The 17965-nt window shown below is 36.0% G+C and overlaps 1 protein-coding gene across 1 annotated transcript in view; it reads right to left on the minus strand.

Moving 5' to 3' along the window:
* The window catches only part of LOC136039357 (transcription factor p65-like), a 79370-nt gene extending 71758 nt beyond the window's left edge, over positions 1–7612 (minus strand). The window contains exon 1 of the mRNA XM_065723017.1: positions 7375–7612. Within this exon, the coding sequence (XP_065579089.1) occupies positions 7375–7521 (147 nt within the window). The 5' untranslated portion in view covers positions 7522–7612. The remainder of the gene's footprint in view (positions 1–7374) is intronic.
* Positions 7613–17965: the final 10353 nt, after the last annotated feature.

Below are 17965 nucleotides of genomic sequence, written 5' to 3' on the forward strand. Positions count from 1 at the left end.
ATTAAATCAAAGCGAGGTATACATCTTAAAAGTGCTACCGCACATAGACAGCGCCTTTGTAAAAAGTATTTGGAGCTTGGTAGATGCAAATATCCAAAATACCTAATAATGCGGCACGCCAAAGAACTACACAAGTCAAGAGATTTAGGCCAAGTGACAAACCTTGAGGCGGAGCAGAACCCTCTAGCTTCTTCCCCGTTGCCCTACCGGATCGTGAATGGTGGTAGAAACTTGGATTGCGAGGAATTGAAGGATTGCCGACGGATTTTTGATCCTGCATTTTTTGTGCGCGATCTAGGGACTAAAGTTTGGAAGTACAGTTGAGAAGGAAACAACCCCTAAAAGTCACAGAACCTTAACGAAATTTACACCATCAGATTCAGCGTATCAGAGAATCCTACTGTAGAAGTTTCAAGGTCCTATCTACCATTAAAAAAAAACAATTTTTTTAAGTGAAAGTAAGGAGCGACATTAAAACTTAAAACGATCAGAAGTTACTCCGTATGTGAAAGGGGCTTTTCCTCTTCAACGCCCCGCTCTTTACGCTAAAGTTTTTCACTTTTTTTAAAATGTAGACTTAAGAAAAAGAGTCGAACTTTAGCGTAAAGAGCGGGGCGCTGAGGAGGAAAAGCCCCTTTCATATACGGAGTAATTTCTGTTCGTTTTAAGTTTTAATGTCGCTCCTTACTTTCATTTAAAATTGCTCTCCGCATATAAATAATTAAAACGAAATTTGCATATTAATTTTTTGGGGCTAAATGGCTTTTTCGTAGTTTTAATCGGAAGATTTTGAGAAAAAAGGAGCGAGGGAGGAGGCCTAGTTGCCCTCCAATTTTTTGACTACTTAAAAAGGCAACTATAACTTGTAATTTTTACGAACGTTTTCGTAATTAAAAAATATACGTAACTTACGAATTAAATTACGAAGTGAACTTCAATATTCCTATGTTTGTATTGCGTATATGAGGGGGCTCACCCCTCGTCGATACCTCGCTCTTGACACTAAAGCTTAAATTTTGTCCCAATTCCTTAAGAATGACCTCCGAATCACAAAGGCCGTAGAATAAATAGTTGAAATTACTAAAAATACTTAAAGCGTAAAGCAGCGTAAAGAGCGAGGTATTACGAGGAGGTAAACCCCTCATATGCGTAATAATTTCCGTTCGTTTTAAGTTTTAATGCTGCTTCTCACTTTTAATAGAAAAAAACTTTTCATATTTATTTTTTCATTTTTTTTTTAATGCTAGAAAATCCTGCCCCTCCTCATTGAAAATCTTTTCCCCCATGAGAAGTTCCTCCATGGAAAAATCCTCCCCGGTAACCCTCCCCTCTCAAATATCCCTCCCCCAAACCAAAAAAATCCCCCTGAAAACGTCTGTACATTTCCTAGTAACCATTACTATATGTACACACAGGTCAAAGTTTGTAACTTGCAGCCCCTCCCACGGGGACTGCGGGGGAGTAAGTCGTATTCAAAGACATAGTTATTGGGTTTTTCAATTATGGTGAATAAAATGACTATCTCAGAATTTTCATCCGGTGACTTTGGGGGAAAATGAGTGTGGGAGGGGGCCTAGGTGTCCTCCAATTTTTTGTTCACAGGGCACTATAAATTTTCATTTCCATTAGAATGAGCCCTTTCGCGATATTATAGGACCACCAAGTCGATACGATCACCCCTGGGAAAAAAAACAAATAAACACGCATCCATGATTTGTCCACTGGCAAAAAATGCGAAATTCTACGTTTTTGTAGATTGGGGCTTGAAACTTCTACAACAAGGTTCTCTGATACGCTGAATCTGATGGTGTGATGGTTAAGATCGTATGACTTTTAGGGGGTGTTTCCCCCTATTTTCTAAAATGAGGCAAACTTTTTCAGGCTCGTAATTTTTGATGGGTAAGACTAATCTTGATGAAATTTATATATTTAAAATCAGCATTAAAATACCATTCATTTGATGCAACTATTGGTATCAAAATTCCATTTTTTAGAGTTTTGGTTACTATTTAGGCTGGTCGCTCCTTACTACAGTTCGTTACCATTAACTGTTTGAAAATGTGGAATTTTGTATTTTTTGTCAGAAGGCAGATCACGGATGCGTGTATTTGTTTATTTTTTGTTGTTGTTCTTTTTCCAGGGGTGATCGTATCAACCCAGTAGTCCTAGAATGTTGCGAGAGGGTTCATTCTAACGGAAATGAAAAGTTCTAGTGCCCTTTTTAAGTGACCAAAAAAATTGGAGGGCATCTAGGCCCCTGTCCCACGCTAATTATTTACCCGAAGTCACCAGATTAAAATTCCGAGATAGCCATTTTATTCAGCGTAGTCGAAAATCCTTATAACTATGCCTTTTGGGGTGACCTACTCCCCCACAGTCCCCGTGGGAGGGGCTACAAGTTACAAACACTGACCAGTGCTTACATATAGTAATGGTTATTGGGAAGTGTACAGACGTTTTCTGGGGCGTTTTCATTTGGTTGGGGGCAGGGGTTGAGAAGAGGGGGATATGTTGGGGGAACTTTTCATGGAGGAATTTGTCAGGGGGGAAGAAAATTTCCATGAAGGGAGCGCAGGATTTTCTAGCATTATCTAAAAAAACAGTGAAAAAAAAAATATGACAAAGTTTTTCAACTGAAAGGAACAGAATGTTCCTGTTATTATTTTCCTGTAAATATTAATTCCTGTAAATATTCCGTAATAATTTCTGTTAAAAGGAACATAAATTATTACGCATATGAGGGGCTCACCTCCTTCTAATACCTCGCTCTTTACGCTAAAGTATTTTTAGAAATTTCAACTATTTATTCTTCGGCTTTTGTTATTCAGGGGTTATTCTTAAGAAATTGGGACAAAATTTAAGCTTTAGCGTGAACAGCGACGTACTGACGAGGGGGTGAACCCCCTTATATATGTAATACAAATATGAGAATACAGAAGTTCGTTACGTAAGCTAATTTGTGAGTTGTGTATTTCTTTAACTAATAGAATTTATTTTTACTAATAAAAACATTCATAAAAAATTAAAAGTTCTAGTTGCCTTTTTAAGTAACCAAAAAATCGGAGGGAAACTAGACCTTCATCCCCGCTTCTTTTTTTTCTCAAAATCATTCGATCAAATCTATGAGAAAACCATTTAGCAAAAAAAATAAATAAATAAGCAAATTTCGTTTTAATTATTCATCTGCGGAGAGCATAAATCAAAACACACATTGATTCAAAAACGTTCAGAAATTAAATTAAATAAAAACAAGTGTTTTATAACTTAAAGTAAGGAGTGACATTAAAATATAAAACGAACAGAAATTACTTCATATATGAAAGGGGCTGCTTCCTCATCAACGCCCCGCTTCATGCTAAGGTCCGACTCTTTCTCTTAATTCTATTTTTAAAACAGTAAAAAGCTTTAGCGTAAAGAGCGGGGCGTTCACGAGGAAGCAGTCCCTTTCATATACGAAGTAATTTCTGTTCGTTTTAAGTTTTAATGTCACTCCTTACTTTCAGTTAATTTTTTTTTCAATTTAATTCGTAATAAAACTTTGGTTTTCTAAGAATCCTCTTAGGATCTTAGAATCCATTTGGTGTTAAGTTTCGAATTAATCAACTGAGGCATTTTACATAGCCTACCTAGAAAAAAAAGTGGAAAAAACAATAAATTTTAAAATGCACTCTGTGCATGCCGTCACAGTTTCATATACATGGGTATTTTGTATTTGAGAATGATAGTGCTCCTTTGCTCATTTCTCTTCTCTCTTGGTCGGTAACCAAGCTTTGCAAAACGCAGCAAAATATGTTACTATTTCTCGGCTGAAGCGTCTCACCAAAGGAAGCTGTCTATCAAAACCTCTCACGAGACTTGATAATTGGCGCTATTTGAAGTTTTGATAACCGACGGTCTCTAGAGAATTAAAAGACAGAAGGCTAACCCTACTTCAATTTTGAAGCTCGATGTTTTCAAGTTCACTTAATCACGGCCTTAAATATAAAGCCTTTTCACGAATATTTCTAGCTGCGGTCTCAACTTTCATCCCTAAGACAGCATCAGCAACTTCGCAAATTGTTTTGTTATAGCTATTCTATCCATCTTCTACATTGTCAAATCTTAAACTCTCAAGTTTAGTATTCAGCTGTTCCTGGTAACTTTCTCTTAAATTCTCATCCTGGAGTCTACCAACATCATAACTTCCCAGGAGGTAGTTACCCTTCCAAAATTTCAGCTTCAAATTAACCCTAGACACTACCTGAGGGTAATCTTTACTTTTAACGTCATTAAAAGCACTCCTATATACCCTTGAATCCCGTATTGATCCGGCCAGTCTTTGGTTTACTGTAAAATAATCAAAAAGGTTTGCTAAATTACCATCACGCGAATATCATGTCAACTTGTGGGCCATTTTCACACCAAACACCGTATTGATTATAACTAGATTGTTATACCTACAAAATTGCAAAGGTGTGTAGGCATTACTGTTTTTTTCCTACACCAAATTTAATAAGGCTAGAATACCATCTATCCCTATTTCTACCGACCTGGGCGTTCAAATCTCCTAGTTAAAACATCATATTTCTACTTGGGACCCTGTCTATTTGCTCCTGTAACTGTAAGTAAAATTCATCCGAGTTACTAGTTCTCCGTCAGTCGGTTCAACAGGGGCATATACTACTATAACTGATACCCTGAACTCTATAGTCATAAAATGAACAATTAATATTCTATTTTTAATACCTTCCCAGCCTCAGCAAGACTTAGGAGCTTCCTTATTCATCATGAACCCTACTCCCTGTCTATGTACTTTATCCTTCCTGCCTGAGTAAACAAATTCTATGTTACCTAATTTCAAGCTTTCTCCCCCTGGGATGTGAGTTTCTGAAACTCCTAATAAGTCCAGTTCCAATCTTCTGAAACCGACAATCAAAATATCGATATGATAGCTGTTTTTTAACATTGTTACATTCCAAGTTCCACATTTCATGTTTTAAATCATTGAAATTATGTTGGCCTCAGGAAAAGTAAAGGTCCTGGACACCAGTGCAGGAAGGAGATCAATATATCTTATCAAGTCTACACCCAAGTGCTTAAGCCGGCTTAGAACCAAACAAAAAGAAGTACCTGGAATCTCCAGTATGAATGGAGGCTTTGTACAATCCTGAACCCATCTTTGTCACAACATGGTTTTCAGCCCTTGGCGATGTTTTTCTATCGACAAGAGTCAAAATCCTGCACAAACAGTCCCAAGCCCATTACCTTCGACTCATTATATATACATGCCTACAAATATTATGCAATTATGGAGGGTTAGCCCATAGTAAATAAATTAGCTAGGAAGAGGTTTTCAGCCCGAAAACCCCCGTCAAAACAGACCAAGCCAAAAAGAAATATCCATTATTAAGAATCCCAAGAGAATGCTGTGTCGTTGACTAGGCTTATTATTTCCTCAAGGGGCGTCACTCCTCAAGTGGGAACAGAGTTGACCAAAAGGTCCCCAGTCTTGCAGGTGCCCCATAAGGGTCGAGACGGCCATTTGCAGAGGCCGTTGTTCATAGATAGTTGTCCTGCTACAGTAGCCCTCTTATAGAGGATCCTCTCACGATAGTGTTCTGCATAACCATGCAACTTAACCCATTACTGGGACAGTAGCCTATTAAAAAAATTTACGTTTTACAGGCACGAAAATTGCTGTCGAATATCATATTCAATAAGATATTTTCACATAAAACATTGACAATTGTTTCGTTTCAAATTCAGTGGGTAGCCTGGTGTACCCGGGCACCTCCTTCCAGATTTCCCTTGCGGGCACCCATAAATTTGGAAGTAGAAATTAGCCTTATCTACCATTTGCTTTGGACAACCGAGAGTATTAAGCTCAACTTCTCAAAGAAGCTTAAAAACTGTCTAATCTAGGAGTTAGGAATTAAAGTCGAAGTCCAGACGTTGACGACTCTTGACCCCATGGTGTATATCTCGGAACACCACTTGTTATGCCACTCTTCGAACACTTCCGTCACACTACGAGTCTTCGAGTCACAGGGCAAAATCAGACCTCTATTCCATAATATGGAAGGTAAATCATTTCAGGAGATTTCAGGAAGGAAGATTTCAGGAAAAGAGGATAATTAAAGCCCAAGTCCTTAATTAAGTCCATATAACATACAATTAAAATGCAAATTTAAAATAAAAATACTTGGTTGATTTAGATATATCAATTATTTATTACAATCTACATGCACGGCGTTTTTAGGCGTTTTTTGAGCATATAAATCTGTTCAACTAGATTCCACTCTTTACTGAATTCATTATCTGAGAGGCTCAAACTAAAGTAAATGGATCATTCTGATATGTTCTCGAAATGTTTAATAATTAAATTAACGATTTACATAAACTATTTTCAACCTGTTAATCTTTGGTATACATATAATAAGATGAATAACAAAATTCTTTAATTTTATTTTTATTTTAAATGTTGTAATTAGTGCAAAGGAAATGCAACATAATTGGTTTTCAGTAAAGCGCCAATGACGCAGAAAGTTATACTTCTGCAGTTAGGAAAGGGTCAGCAGCCAAACTCGTGTGATTTGTGTTCGTTTTAAGCTACATCTGTATGTTTAAGTTTTACTCGTCTTAAGCTTTATTTATTTATTTATACGTGTCTGTTGGATGTTTGTTTCCCGTGATTGTATATTTAATCTTTGTTCGTTTTTGGTTTTATTTATTCTTTAATACAAATATAAAAAAAAATCTTTTGAGCTTAATTTGTATATTCAATTTCAGTTTTTATTGTTTTAAGATTTATTTATTCATTTATGGTACCTATTGTATGTTTGTTTGCTATGATTTTTCACTTAATTTCTCTTCGTTTCAGGTTTCATTTATTCTTAATAGTAAATTTAGTCGTTTTGAGTATAAACTATTTGAAATGATAATCCATGGATAAAAAAAAACATAGAAAACTAACAATTATCACACCGATTGTTTCCGACAGACCAAAACCAAAATCTAAATTTTAGCCCCAAGAAATTTGAAGTAATTTCTGGGAATTTCAAGTTTGGGAATCAGTCTCTATTTTTCTTGAAAACGACTTTGATTTTACTTTCCCGTTATTTATTTTTACTAGAAATAAGCGAGCCTCAATTAAGGTGACTTATAACCACCGTCCACCACCACCTTTAAATTCATCCCTATCACCCAAAAATTAAGTTTAAGGAACTTTCACGCAAATATCTAAACTTCTGACTAACCGAATAAGTTTTGAAGCTCCGAGAGTCAGGGGTTTGTATAACTTAATATTCAATACCTTTGTTAGGCTATGTCTCTAGAGCTTAGCATTAAACTCATTTTCAATAGCCTATAGTCCTAATAAATTCTGAATTAGATTACCTTGACTTTCGGAAAATTTCTACTGCCAGCATCTACTGTTCCAAGAAGGCATCCATGAGTGCCTTTCATTTCTGACCCATATCGGAACCGGAACCGATTTTGCGGTTGTACATCTATGGTCAAAAACGGCTTCTTTTCAGAATTCATTCTAAATCATAGGGCAACTTCAGCTTAGATAATATTGCATTGACAAATTATGTTATTTAGATGCCCTGCTCGATTATAACTAAACACGGGTTTCGTTTTTAAAAAAATGATGCCTAGAAGTTGGTTGGCAAGTTGCTCTTTTTACAATTGTAATTCCAAGAACCCGGCGGGTGTTGGTTTCTGTTTCTCAGAAGAAGCTGCGACACTACCATATATCATAGCCTAAGACACGTGAATATCTCGTCGAGCAACTAATGAATGACCGATAATAACGCAATGTTCAGAGGTGCAGCTCAAGCCTCCATATTGAAGTAGGTAAATTGAAAAGCTTAAGTTAAGAGCCAGATTTCCCTACGGACTAGCAATTTACCAACCACGATGGAGCACGACTCCATATTTTTAAGTCACAAGTACTGAATATCTTAGAAAAGAGTGTAACAAAGACTGAAAGACCATCTAACAGCAATACGTCTGAATTTGACCTTTTAGAAATGATTGACTCAGGGACAAATTGACCAATTAGGATAGGGAGCGATTATCATTGGATTGGTTATATTTACATATGCAGCTTAGTACAGATCCTGATTTACATGTTTGATTTTGACTTGATTACATATTTGTCACCTTTCATTCCTTATTATCTTATGATTTAATTTCCAGTAATTGTGTGTCTTCTTCTTCAGTTTGTTAATAGGTTCAATTTCAAAATAAACTGAAAAAACAGGGCATAGCATTTTACCATAAATCAAAAACCTTTCAAGACACACCATAATACACACAAACAGAGTATCGTTCCTATTATACCAAACTTTAAACAAAAAGGACAGTGATTCTAAATTCTCCTTATGATATTTTCACTTCTTGATGAATTCTTAACGAAATTAAATATATTAAAAAAAGAAGTTTTTATGGCACTTGGTATTTACAAAGTGAAATATAGCGATCGCAATTTCTGTCGGTCTCTCGGTCCCGGATTTGCTAGTTCGGGCACTTCCAGATAAGCTAGGACGATGGAAGTCGGCGTGTGTATCAGAAACCAGACCAGATTAATTTAGGAATAGTCTCTTCCCTGTTTAGACCATATGGGGGGGAGGGATGATTAATTCGGAAAAATTAGAAAAACTAAGGTATTTTTAACTTACGAACTGGTGATTGTACCTTAGTGAAATTTGATATTTAGAAGGATCTTGTGCTTCAGAGCTTATATTTTAAATTCCGACCAGATCTGGTGACTTTGGGGGGAGCTGGAGGGGGAAACCGGAAATCTCGGAAAACGCTTAGAATGGAGAGATCGGGTTGAAACTGGGTGGGAAAAATAAGCACTAGTCCTAGATACGTAATTGAAATGACCGGATCCACTCTCTTTGGGGGGATAATTCTGAAAAATTAGAAAAATTGAGGTATTTTTAACTTACAAACAGATGACTGGATCTTAATGAAATTTGATATTTAGAAAGAACTCATGCCTCAGAGCTCTTATTTCTAATCCCGACAAGATATGGTGAAATTGGGGGAGGTGGAGGGGAAAACCAGAAATCTTGGAGAACGCTTAGAGTGGAGATATCGGGATGATATTTGGTGGGAAGAATAAGCACATGTCGTAAATACGTGATTGACATAACCAGACAGGATCTGCTCTCTTTGGGGGAGTTAGAGGGGTCAAGTGCTTTGGCGAGTTTGGTACATCTGGGCCTACTAAGACAATGAAAATGGGTAGGCGTGTCAGGGACCTGCACAAATTGACTTGATAACAGTCGTTTTCCCGGATAGGCCATCTGGGGGGTTGAAGGGAGAGAAAAATTAGAAAAAATGAGGTGTTTTTAACTTACGAATGGGTGATCGGATCTTAAAGAATTTTGATATTGAGAAGGATCTAGTGTCTCAGAGCTCTCATTTTAAATCCTGAACGGCATTAAGCCTCTGATTTTCCTTTTAAATCAATCTATTGATTCTTATAATTTTGGTATAGATCATGTTATATATGAGCTCTTGGCTCAAAACTGGAAGTAAGGAGCGACATTAAAACTTAATACGAACAGAAATTATTTCGTACATAAAAGGGTTTTCCTCTCCTCAACGCCTCACTCTTTACGCTAAAGTTTGACTCTTTTGTCAGAGTTCTAATTTTTAAAACAATAAAAAACTTTAGCATAACTCCTTCCATATACAGAATAATCTCTGTTTGTTTTAAGTTTTAATGTCGCGCCTTACTTACAGTTAAAAAGAACTGTTTTTTTTATTTAATTTCTGAACGTTTTTAAATTAATGCATGTTTTGATTTTGGCTCATCGCACATAAATAATTAAAACGTAATTTGCATTTTAATTTTCTCACCCCCTTATATTTTTCTTATGATCAATTATTTGACCCCATTATATACGTAATATTTTCTGTTCGTTTTAAGTTTTAATGCTGCTCCTTGCTTCCAGTTGAAGAACTTTTTTTAATTTATTTTCTCATTGTTGTTTTTTTAATAATGCTAGAAAATCTTGCGCCCCCTTGATGGAAATTTCCATTTGCTGTACAAAATTTCCATTTTGTACAGCAAGTATGCTGTACAAAATGGCTATCTCAAAATTTTGATCCGGTGGCTTTGGGAGAAAATGAGCGTGGGGGGACTTAGGTTTCCTCCAATTTTTTTGGTCATTTAAAAAGAGCACTACACTCTAAATTTTCGTTAGAATGAGCCCTCTCACGACATTCTAGGACCACTGGGTCGATACTATTACCCCTTGAAAAAATATTTAAAAAAAAAACGAAAACAAATAAACACGTATCCGTGATCTGTCTTCTGTTAAAAAATACAAAATTCCACGTTTTTGTAGATAGGAGCATGAAACTTCTACATTAGGGTTCTCTGATAAGCCGATTCTGATGGTGTGAGCTAAACTTGATGAAACTTATATATTTCAAATCAACATTAAACTGCGATTCTTTTGATGTAACTATTGGTATCAAAATTCCGTTTTTTAGAGTTTCGGTTCTAATGAGCCGGGTCGGTCCTTATTACAGTTTGTTACCACTAACTGTTTGATAATTTGTCTTTGTAGGTAAAATATATCATGCATCTTTTTTGCAGAAATAATTTTTGCATCCTTAATAAGGCTCGTGAAGCTTTTTTCAGTTTCCTGTATCAAGAATTTTTCAGGATAAAACACTACAGTCAATAGTTATTATGCACACATTGGAGTAAAACTAAAAGTGATTATTTAAAATCATCAGAGGTCCAACATTTTCAAACTTGGATATAATTGGGGAGAATAAATTACTAAAAAGTTGATAGTATATATTTAAAAAATGCTTTTTGTCACTGAATAGGAAAGCTAGGAAAATCAAGTTAAGCTTATTATAGATGACTGCCTGTGACTTCCAAAGAAACTGAAAGATCAGTTTGAAAATTGGCCCAAGATATCTGTGGCTAGAGACTCACTCAGAGTCTCCTACCTTTTTCCGATCCTCAAAATTCAGTGCCTACCCCATAAATGCAGCTATCAATATTAATTCCAGAAAACTGTCAATTTGAGTATTAACTAATCAGATACGTTGTTCTTTCGGAAAAGGACCCTGCCCGGAAAGGTTTTCTCATCTCTTCCTTGATGCAGTGGTGTTAATCATGCCTGCACATAGAAGAGGAGAGGTCTAATCTCCTCAACATTGGGTTTAATCACCTCTTCTATTTTTCAGGGTGCATAGGCCATTTTTGATGGGAGGGTAAGTTTGTCCCATCCTCCAATAATTCGGAAAAAAATATTTATCAAATAGACCTGAAAACAATAATATATGAAAACCCTGTTTATGTGTTACCAGATTCACTGCTTGTGAAAACCTAAAGATGGACTAGGTTAAGAGGTACATCTAATATAACCTTTCATTAAATTAGCGGCAATGCAGCAACAACGATAATTCTATTTTTGCTTAAAGTTTGATATGGTAACGCGCTCACTCGTATTTGATTCAGGATACAAGCCGTGCAGCTCTACATGTTGGAGGTAGCAGACCGTCGTATTCTATTGGATATGGTCAAATGTCAAAGGGGTAAGTATTTCAAGCAAGGAGGGGTCCTATCGACAGCCATTTCATCTAAACCCATCTATTGGCTTCTCGGTTGTGTAGATTGTTATAGGTGCATATGACACTCTTAGGTGTCTGGTTATACACTTAAGGTCTAAAGAATTCAGTGCCTGAGTTTCGATTAACTTTATTGGCTATGCTTTGCATGTACACACGAGTACGGAGCAAATAAAAAGAGCTTCATAATCTCGCCTTTTTAGTCTTAATACGAATCTCCCTCTTTTTCCAGACCAGCTCACGCAACTGAAAAAAGACCGAGGAGGCAACTGATATGTTAGTGCTATGAAAATTTGTTGACTAACTCAATCTGGCAGTAACTCAGCATTAGAGAAGTTTAAGATTCATTGTTGATTTCCTCTGCACTGATGTTTAATCTCATGATAGTAGCTACTACAGGTATTCTCTAGAGTATCACCTGTTATTCTAGGGAAGAACTACCTAGCAGTACGACGTTAACCGTGAAGCCCAAATCGGTGAAGTTGAAATCCGGGCTTATGTTAATTCTAACAGAGCCTTGATCGGCTTTCTTTGAAATCCAGTTCATTGCAAAGTTGAAAAGCTCTAAGGGGCTGATGCAACCACTTCTCAAGCCAAACCCTATGTCGAAGTAAGACAAGAGCTCTCGATTGACTGGGACAAAGGTTCTTCTGTGTTTATAGTATACCTAGATTAGACAAATGATTTTGAGAGGTATCTTCTAGCCTTATCGTCCAAACACCACAACGGACTACCAAACCGAAAGCGGTGACAAAATCAACGAAGAATGCTGTTGTAGTTTGCTGTTGTTTGGCCATGTGTCTAAGTATCTGTCTCACCGCAAAGATCTGATCGATACATTGTGTACCTGCTTTCAATCCAACTTTATTTGGTCGGGTTACCAAGTTTCTTGCAGATCTGAAGCAATTAAGGATAAAAATAGCAAATATGTTCTTAGCTATGCTAATAATGTAATATTTACATTTAGGTCTTTCCCCCTTCTTGAATACGGGGGTGATAAAAACGTCCTGCCGATCTTTTGGGAATGATTCTTGCATCCAAATCGCATTGAAAAGATCCTGAAATTTTGAAGCTACTTTTGGGGCTGCAATAAAAATTTCCGCTAGGAACAAGTCAATTCTTGGAGCATTTTGATTCGTTAGTTTCTTGAAAACTATCCGTGTCTCTTCCAAAGTTGGTGGTCTAACATCAACATCATCAAAAGGGCTATTATAACATCATCAAAAGGGCTATTATATATAATTCTATCTTCCCTATCAGGCTGACTAGGAGAGCTGCTGCTATTTACAGAAAAATTGTTGATACTGGAGGGTAGCTACAGATGTTGTAGAACTAAGTAAATTTTGAAGCTTAGACATCCATCTTTCTGTAATACCTTACGAGTGACAAAGATACTGTCATTGCTTCTTATCGGATTTTTATGATTCTTTTTTTTTTACCAGAAGTCACTTTAAGAATTTAGCAAAGTTTCCTCAAATCTGAGGGTCATGCGGCCTTCTCCGTATTTGTTGCCATTTATTCCTTGTCAGCCGGGTGGTCTTGGTCAATCAGTTTGTGGTATTGCTTCATGAAGTCTTTAAAGTCAGATGATAGCTAATTGTTGCCCAGCTGCTGTAAATTCGATGCCGGTGTGATGGTCTCATCAGATCCATTTTTTGATGTTTTCGTTTTCTTCTCCCAAGGATCTTTTTGGCTACCACTTTTATGCGTTTTTTTTTATTTACCTCCGTTTGTCCTTGATATTGCTCTCTGACCCTTCGGAATCTTCAAGATCCAGGATGCTGAACCAATTAGAGAGGTCTAAGCAGAATTGTTCCATTATTTTTTACATTGTACCTTTATTGGGGGAAGGGAATGATACCTTTTCATGTTATTAGTTAGAACGCTAGGATTGGCTTCACCAGCATATGGTCTGATCTGTTTTTGGAGTCAGCGTCTCTAAAGGCTTTATAATGCCATGATGAAGGCTCTCCAGTAATATTGAATAATAAAATTATAATACTATAAAATAATATTATAATAATAAATAATAATAAATAATTAATATAATAATATTATTATATTAATAAATAATAATAAACAATAATAAATAATAAAATTTAGCCGAGTTGAGACTGTGTCCTTCAATTTCTGGTATCTTCATGTAATTCTGTGCAACGGTCTGTGCTTGAACAGGGAAAAAAAAAAATTTCGTTGCCTATGCTGCTGACCAAGCAGAATAGCTTCAACATGCTTCAGGTTCTCTTTACAAGCTTTTACTTTCACATTATATTAACATGCGATTGATCAAATATACATATTTGAAATAGGTTTAATAATGTTTTTAGGCTTTTGCTTGGGCAAACTCATGGTTAATTTTGGGGACAAAGCCAGTCACATTTGGGGATTCCTGCACAAGAGCACTTCCAAGGCAAATATTTCTGCATGTGCACTGAATTGCAATTCGGCTTATAGAAATCAGTCTCTGTGACAATGAATTGGTCAGAGGAATAACCCCTGGATCATAGGTTTCACTGGATACCCATCCGAAATTTAGGGGGATCTAAACTGTTGGTCAATACTTCCTGGCGTGTCAAAATGATTCCCAACTGATATATAACTCTAGGGATGTTATAATTAAATGTGTTTGTAGTGGGTGCAAGGCTCTTCGATGATTTTTTCAGCTTTAACTATTTATTATCCTAGAAGTATCGTAGCTGAATTCCGCAGATACACTGCCATCTAATTACCAGAAAATCCCAATTTCTCATTTTTACTTTGTATTAAACTAGGCAGCGCACTCCAGCTATAGCAATCCCTCAAATAAATGAAATCAGCATCTTCAGAATTGTCATTTCCAGAAGTCAGAACGCGTGCACCAAAAAAAAAAAAAATTAATTGTTATTTTACGACTTTTTGAACTTCAGCTCCCCAACTATAGCTTGATCTTTGATGTGATTATTGATTTTAATGTCTGTTCATTTCGGGTTCCATTTCTTCCTTGACACTAATTTCTACTTGTTTCAGTTTGAATTGTGAAACGACTTTTTTTTTTGCTGCTCTTCTTGGGTTTAAACATGAATTTATGTTATTCTTATCGTTCTATTAATCGAACAGTGTTTCGGGAGTCCTTAAATTATCTTTAACGTAAGGAGTAAGGTGTTGAGGAGGAGCGACTCCCTTCATATACGTAATAATTTCTGTTTATTTAAGTTTTAATATTGCTCCTTTTATCTAAAAAAAATGTTTTTCATTTAATTTTTTATTGTTTTTTTAAATGCTGGTATACCCGGCTTCCCCTCCATGTGAAATTCCCTTTTCCCATGAAAAATTCCTCTATGGAATGTTCCTCCCTAATACCCCCCTCCTCCATCAGAAAAATTCCCCTTGAGAAACTCGTCTTGAATTCCCTTCCCCCACGAAAAACTCCTCAAAACATGAGCCCTTCCCTCGGGAACTATGTGAGTCAAGTCATCCTCAAAGACATAGTTATAATTGAGGGCAGCAGCATAGTCAAAAATGGAATAGCTATGTGTTTTAGGATGACTCCCCCCCCTACAGTCCTAGGGAAAGGGTTGCAAACTAAGAACTTTGCCCATTGTTTACATATAGTATTGGTTATTGGGAAGTAAACATAATTTTTCAAGGGGAATTTTCCTGGTGGTGGGGGGTTTTACGTGGGAAGATCATTTTATTGAGGAATTTTTGTGGGGGTAGGAAATTTTCCATAGAGGGGAAGCCGGGTTTCCCAGCATTATTTGAAAACTTCTATAAAGTAAACAAGAAAAGCCGGTTTTTTTCAACTAAAAGTAAAGAGCGATATTAAAACTCAAGACGAAAAGAAACTATTATGTATATTAGGGGGTTCACCACTCGTCAATACCTTGCTCTTTACGACTTAAAATTTTTTGAAACTTTTATAAAAGCTTATTTTTCAAATTAAACGGCCTTTGTGTTTCGGCACTCATTCTTAAATAACTGGAACAAATATTTAAACTTAAGTGCTAAGAGCGAAACATTAAGGAGAAGGTGACCTCCTAATACATGTAAGAATTTTTGTTTGTTTTAAGTTTTAATGTTGCTCCTTACTTTCAGTTGGAAGAACCTGTTTGTTTGTTTTCTTATTTCCAGAAAAAAGATCATGGTTTTATTTTTATTTGTTGCTATTTCCCCTGGGTTGATCGCATCGACCCAGTGGCCATAGAATATCGTGAGAGCGCTCATTCGAACAGAACTCAAAAGTTCTAAATTCCTTTTTAAGTACCAAAAAATGGAGGGCAACTAGGCCCTCTCCCATGCCCCTTCTTTCTCAAAATGATCCAACCACGGGAATAATTTTCTATGGGGAGATAAGTTCCCAGGTGGTAAATTTTTCAGGTGAAATTTTAAACTAGGGGAATTCACCAGAATTCTTATACAAGATTTTTTTTATGTCTTGCTTTCGCATTGCCGACTCTATTTTATGCACATGGAGATGTTAAGGGCAATTGTCTAGGGTATATTTTCACCAGGAATTAATTTTCTAGAGAATAAATCCGCTGGGTGGAGAGATTTATCTGTGGAGTTGTACCCGGATTTCCTGAGCCTTAATAAAGAAATAATCAGAAATTAAATTTAAAAAAACAAGTTTTCTAAACTGAAAGTAAGGAGTCATGTCGACAGTTAAAACAAACAGAAATAATTACGTATATGAGGGGAGTTGCTCCTCCTAAACACCTTCTCTTTACGCTAAAGATTCTTTAAGAAGGACCCCCGAAACAACATTCGTTTAATTAGAACGATAAGAAGCTTTTAAAAGTAATAAAAAACTTTAGCGAAAAGTTCGAGGTTTTGAGGATGAGCATACGCCCTCGTATATGTAATATTTGATGTTCGTTTTAAGCTTTAATCCTGCTTCTTGCATTCAGTTTTTTATTTTTTAAAGAAATATAAATTCATATTAAAACCCAAGAAAAGAAGCAAAAAACAAATCATTTAAAAATCCAAACTGAAGCGAGCAGAAATTACTGTCAAGGAAGAAATAAAACCCAGAATGAACATTAATTAAAATGAATAATCACATCGAACATCGAAATATGGTCGAGGAGCCGAAGTTCAAAAAGTCGTTAAATAACGATTAGATCTTTTTTATTTGGTACACGACTTCAGACTTCTGGAAACGATAATTCTAAACATGGCGATTTCATTTAGTTGAGGGATTGTTTTAGCTGGATTTCAATTCCTAGTTTAATACAAAGTCAAAATGAGACATTAAGTAGATAGAAGAAGATATTAAGTAGGTTATGTAGATAGAAGTGTATCTGCCCTCATGGTTTTGATGTTATTACGAATTCAGCAACGACATTTCAAGGATAATAAATAATAAAATCTGAAAAAAAAATCATCGAAGAACCTTTCACACACTAAAAACACCTTTAAGTATGAAATCTTTAGAGTTTAGTATCAGTGGGGAATCATTTTACACGTCAGGGAGTATTAACCAACAGTTTTAGATCCCCTCAATTTCGGATGGGTATCCAGTGACGCTTTTGGGGTCATTCCTCTGACCAATTCATTGTCACGGAGACTGATTTCTAAAAGCCGATTCGCAATTCAATGCATATGCAGAAATATTTGCCTTGGAAGTGCTCTTCTGCAGGAATCCCCAAATATGACTGGCTTTGTGCATGTGCTGTGCATTTGTCTAGCGAACTTCTGAAATTAACTATGAGTTTGATCATACAACAGCCTAAAAATATTGTTAAACCTATTTCAAATATGTATATTTGATCAGCTACTCCGTCCTCAATCCCTTGCTCTTCAAACTAAAATTTTTTGTACTTTAAAAAGGCTTCTTATTCCAATTAAAGAGCCATTGCGTTTCAGAAGTTGTTCTTAGAGAATTGGAACAAAAAGTCAAACTTTCTGAGACCATACTGGCTATGCATGACGTACGAAAACAAGAAAGAAAATAATAAATTGAAAAGACAAAATTCAAATAGGTGAAAAAACGAGGATTTTGTAAGCCAATAGCAAAATATGAAAAACAAGCAAATATCAAACAGTTCGTGGTAACGAACTGTAGTAAGGAGTGACCCGGCTCAATAGTAACCAAAACTAAAAAAATAGAATTTTGATATCAATAGCTATATCAAAAGAATAGCATTTTAATGCAGATTTTAAATATATAAGTTTAATCAAGTTTAGTCTTACCCATAAAAAGTTACGAGCCTGAGAAAATTTTCCTTATTTTAGAAAATAGGGGGAAACGGTCACTAAAAGTCATAGAATCTTAACAAAAATTAGAACATCAGATTCAGCGTATCAGAGAACCCTATTGTAGAAGTTTCAAGCTCCTATCTACAAAAATGTGGAACTTTGCATTTTTTGCCAGAAGGCATACATGGATGCTTGGTAA

The sequence above is a fragment of the Artemia franciscana genome, chromosome 19, assembly GCF_032884065.1.
Source record: "Artemia franciscana chromosome 19, ASM3288406v1, whole genome shotgun sequence".
NCBI lineage: Eukaryota > Metazoa > Arthropoda > Branchiopoda > Anostraca > Artemiidae > Artemia > Artemia franciscana.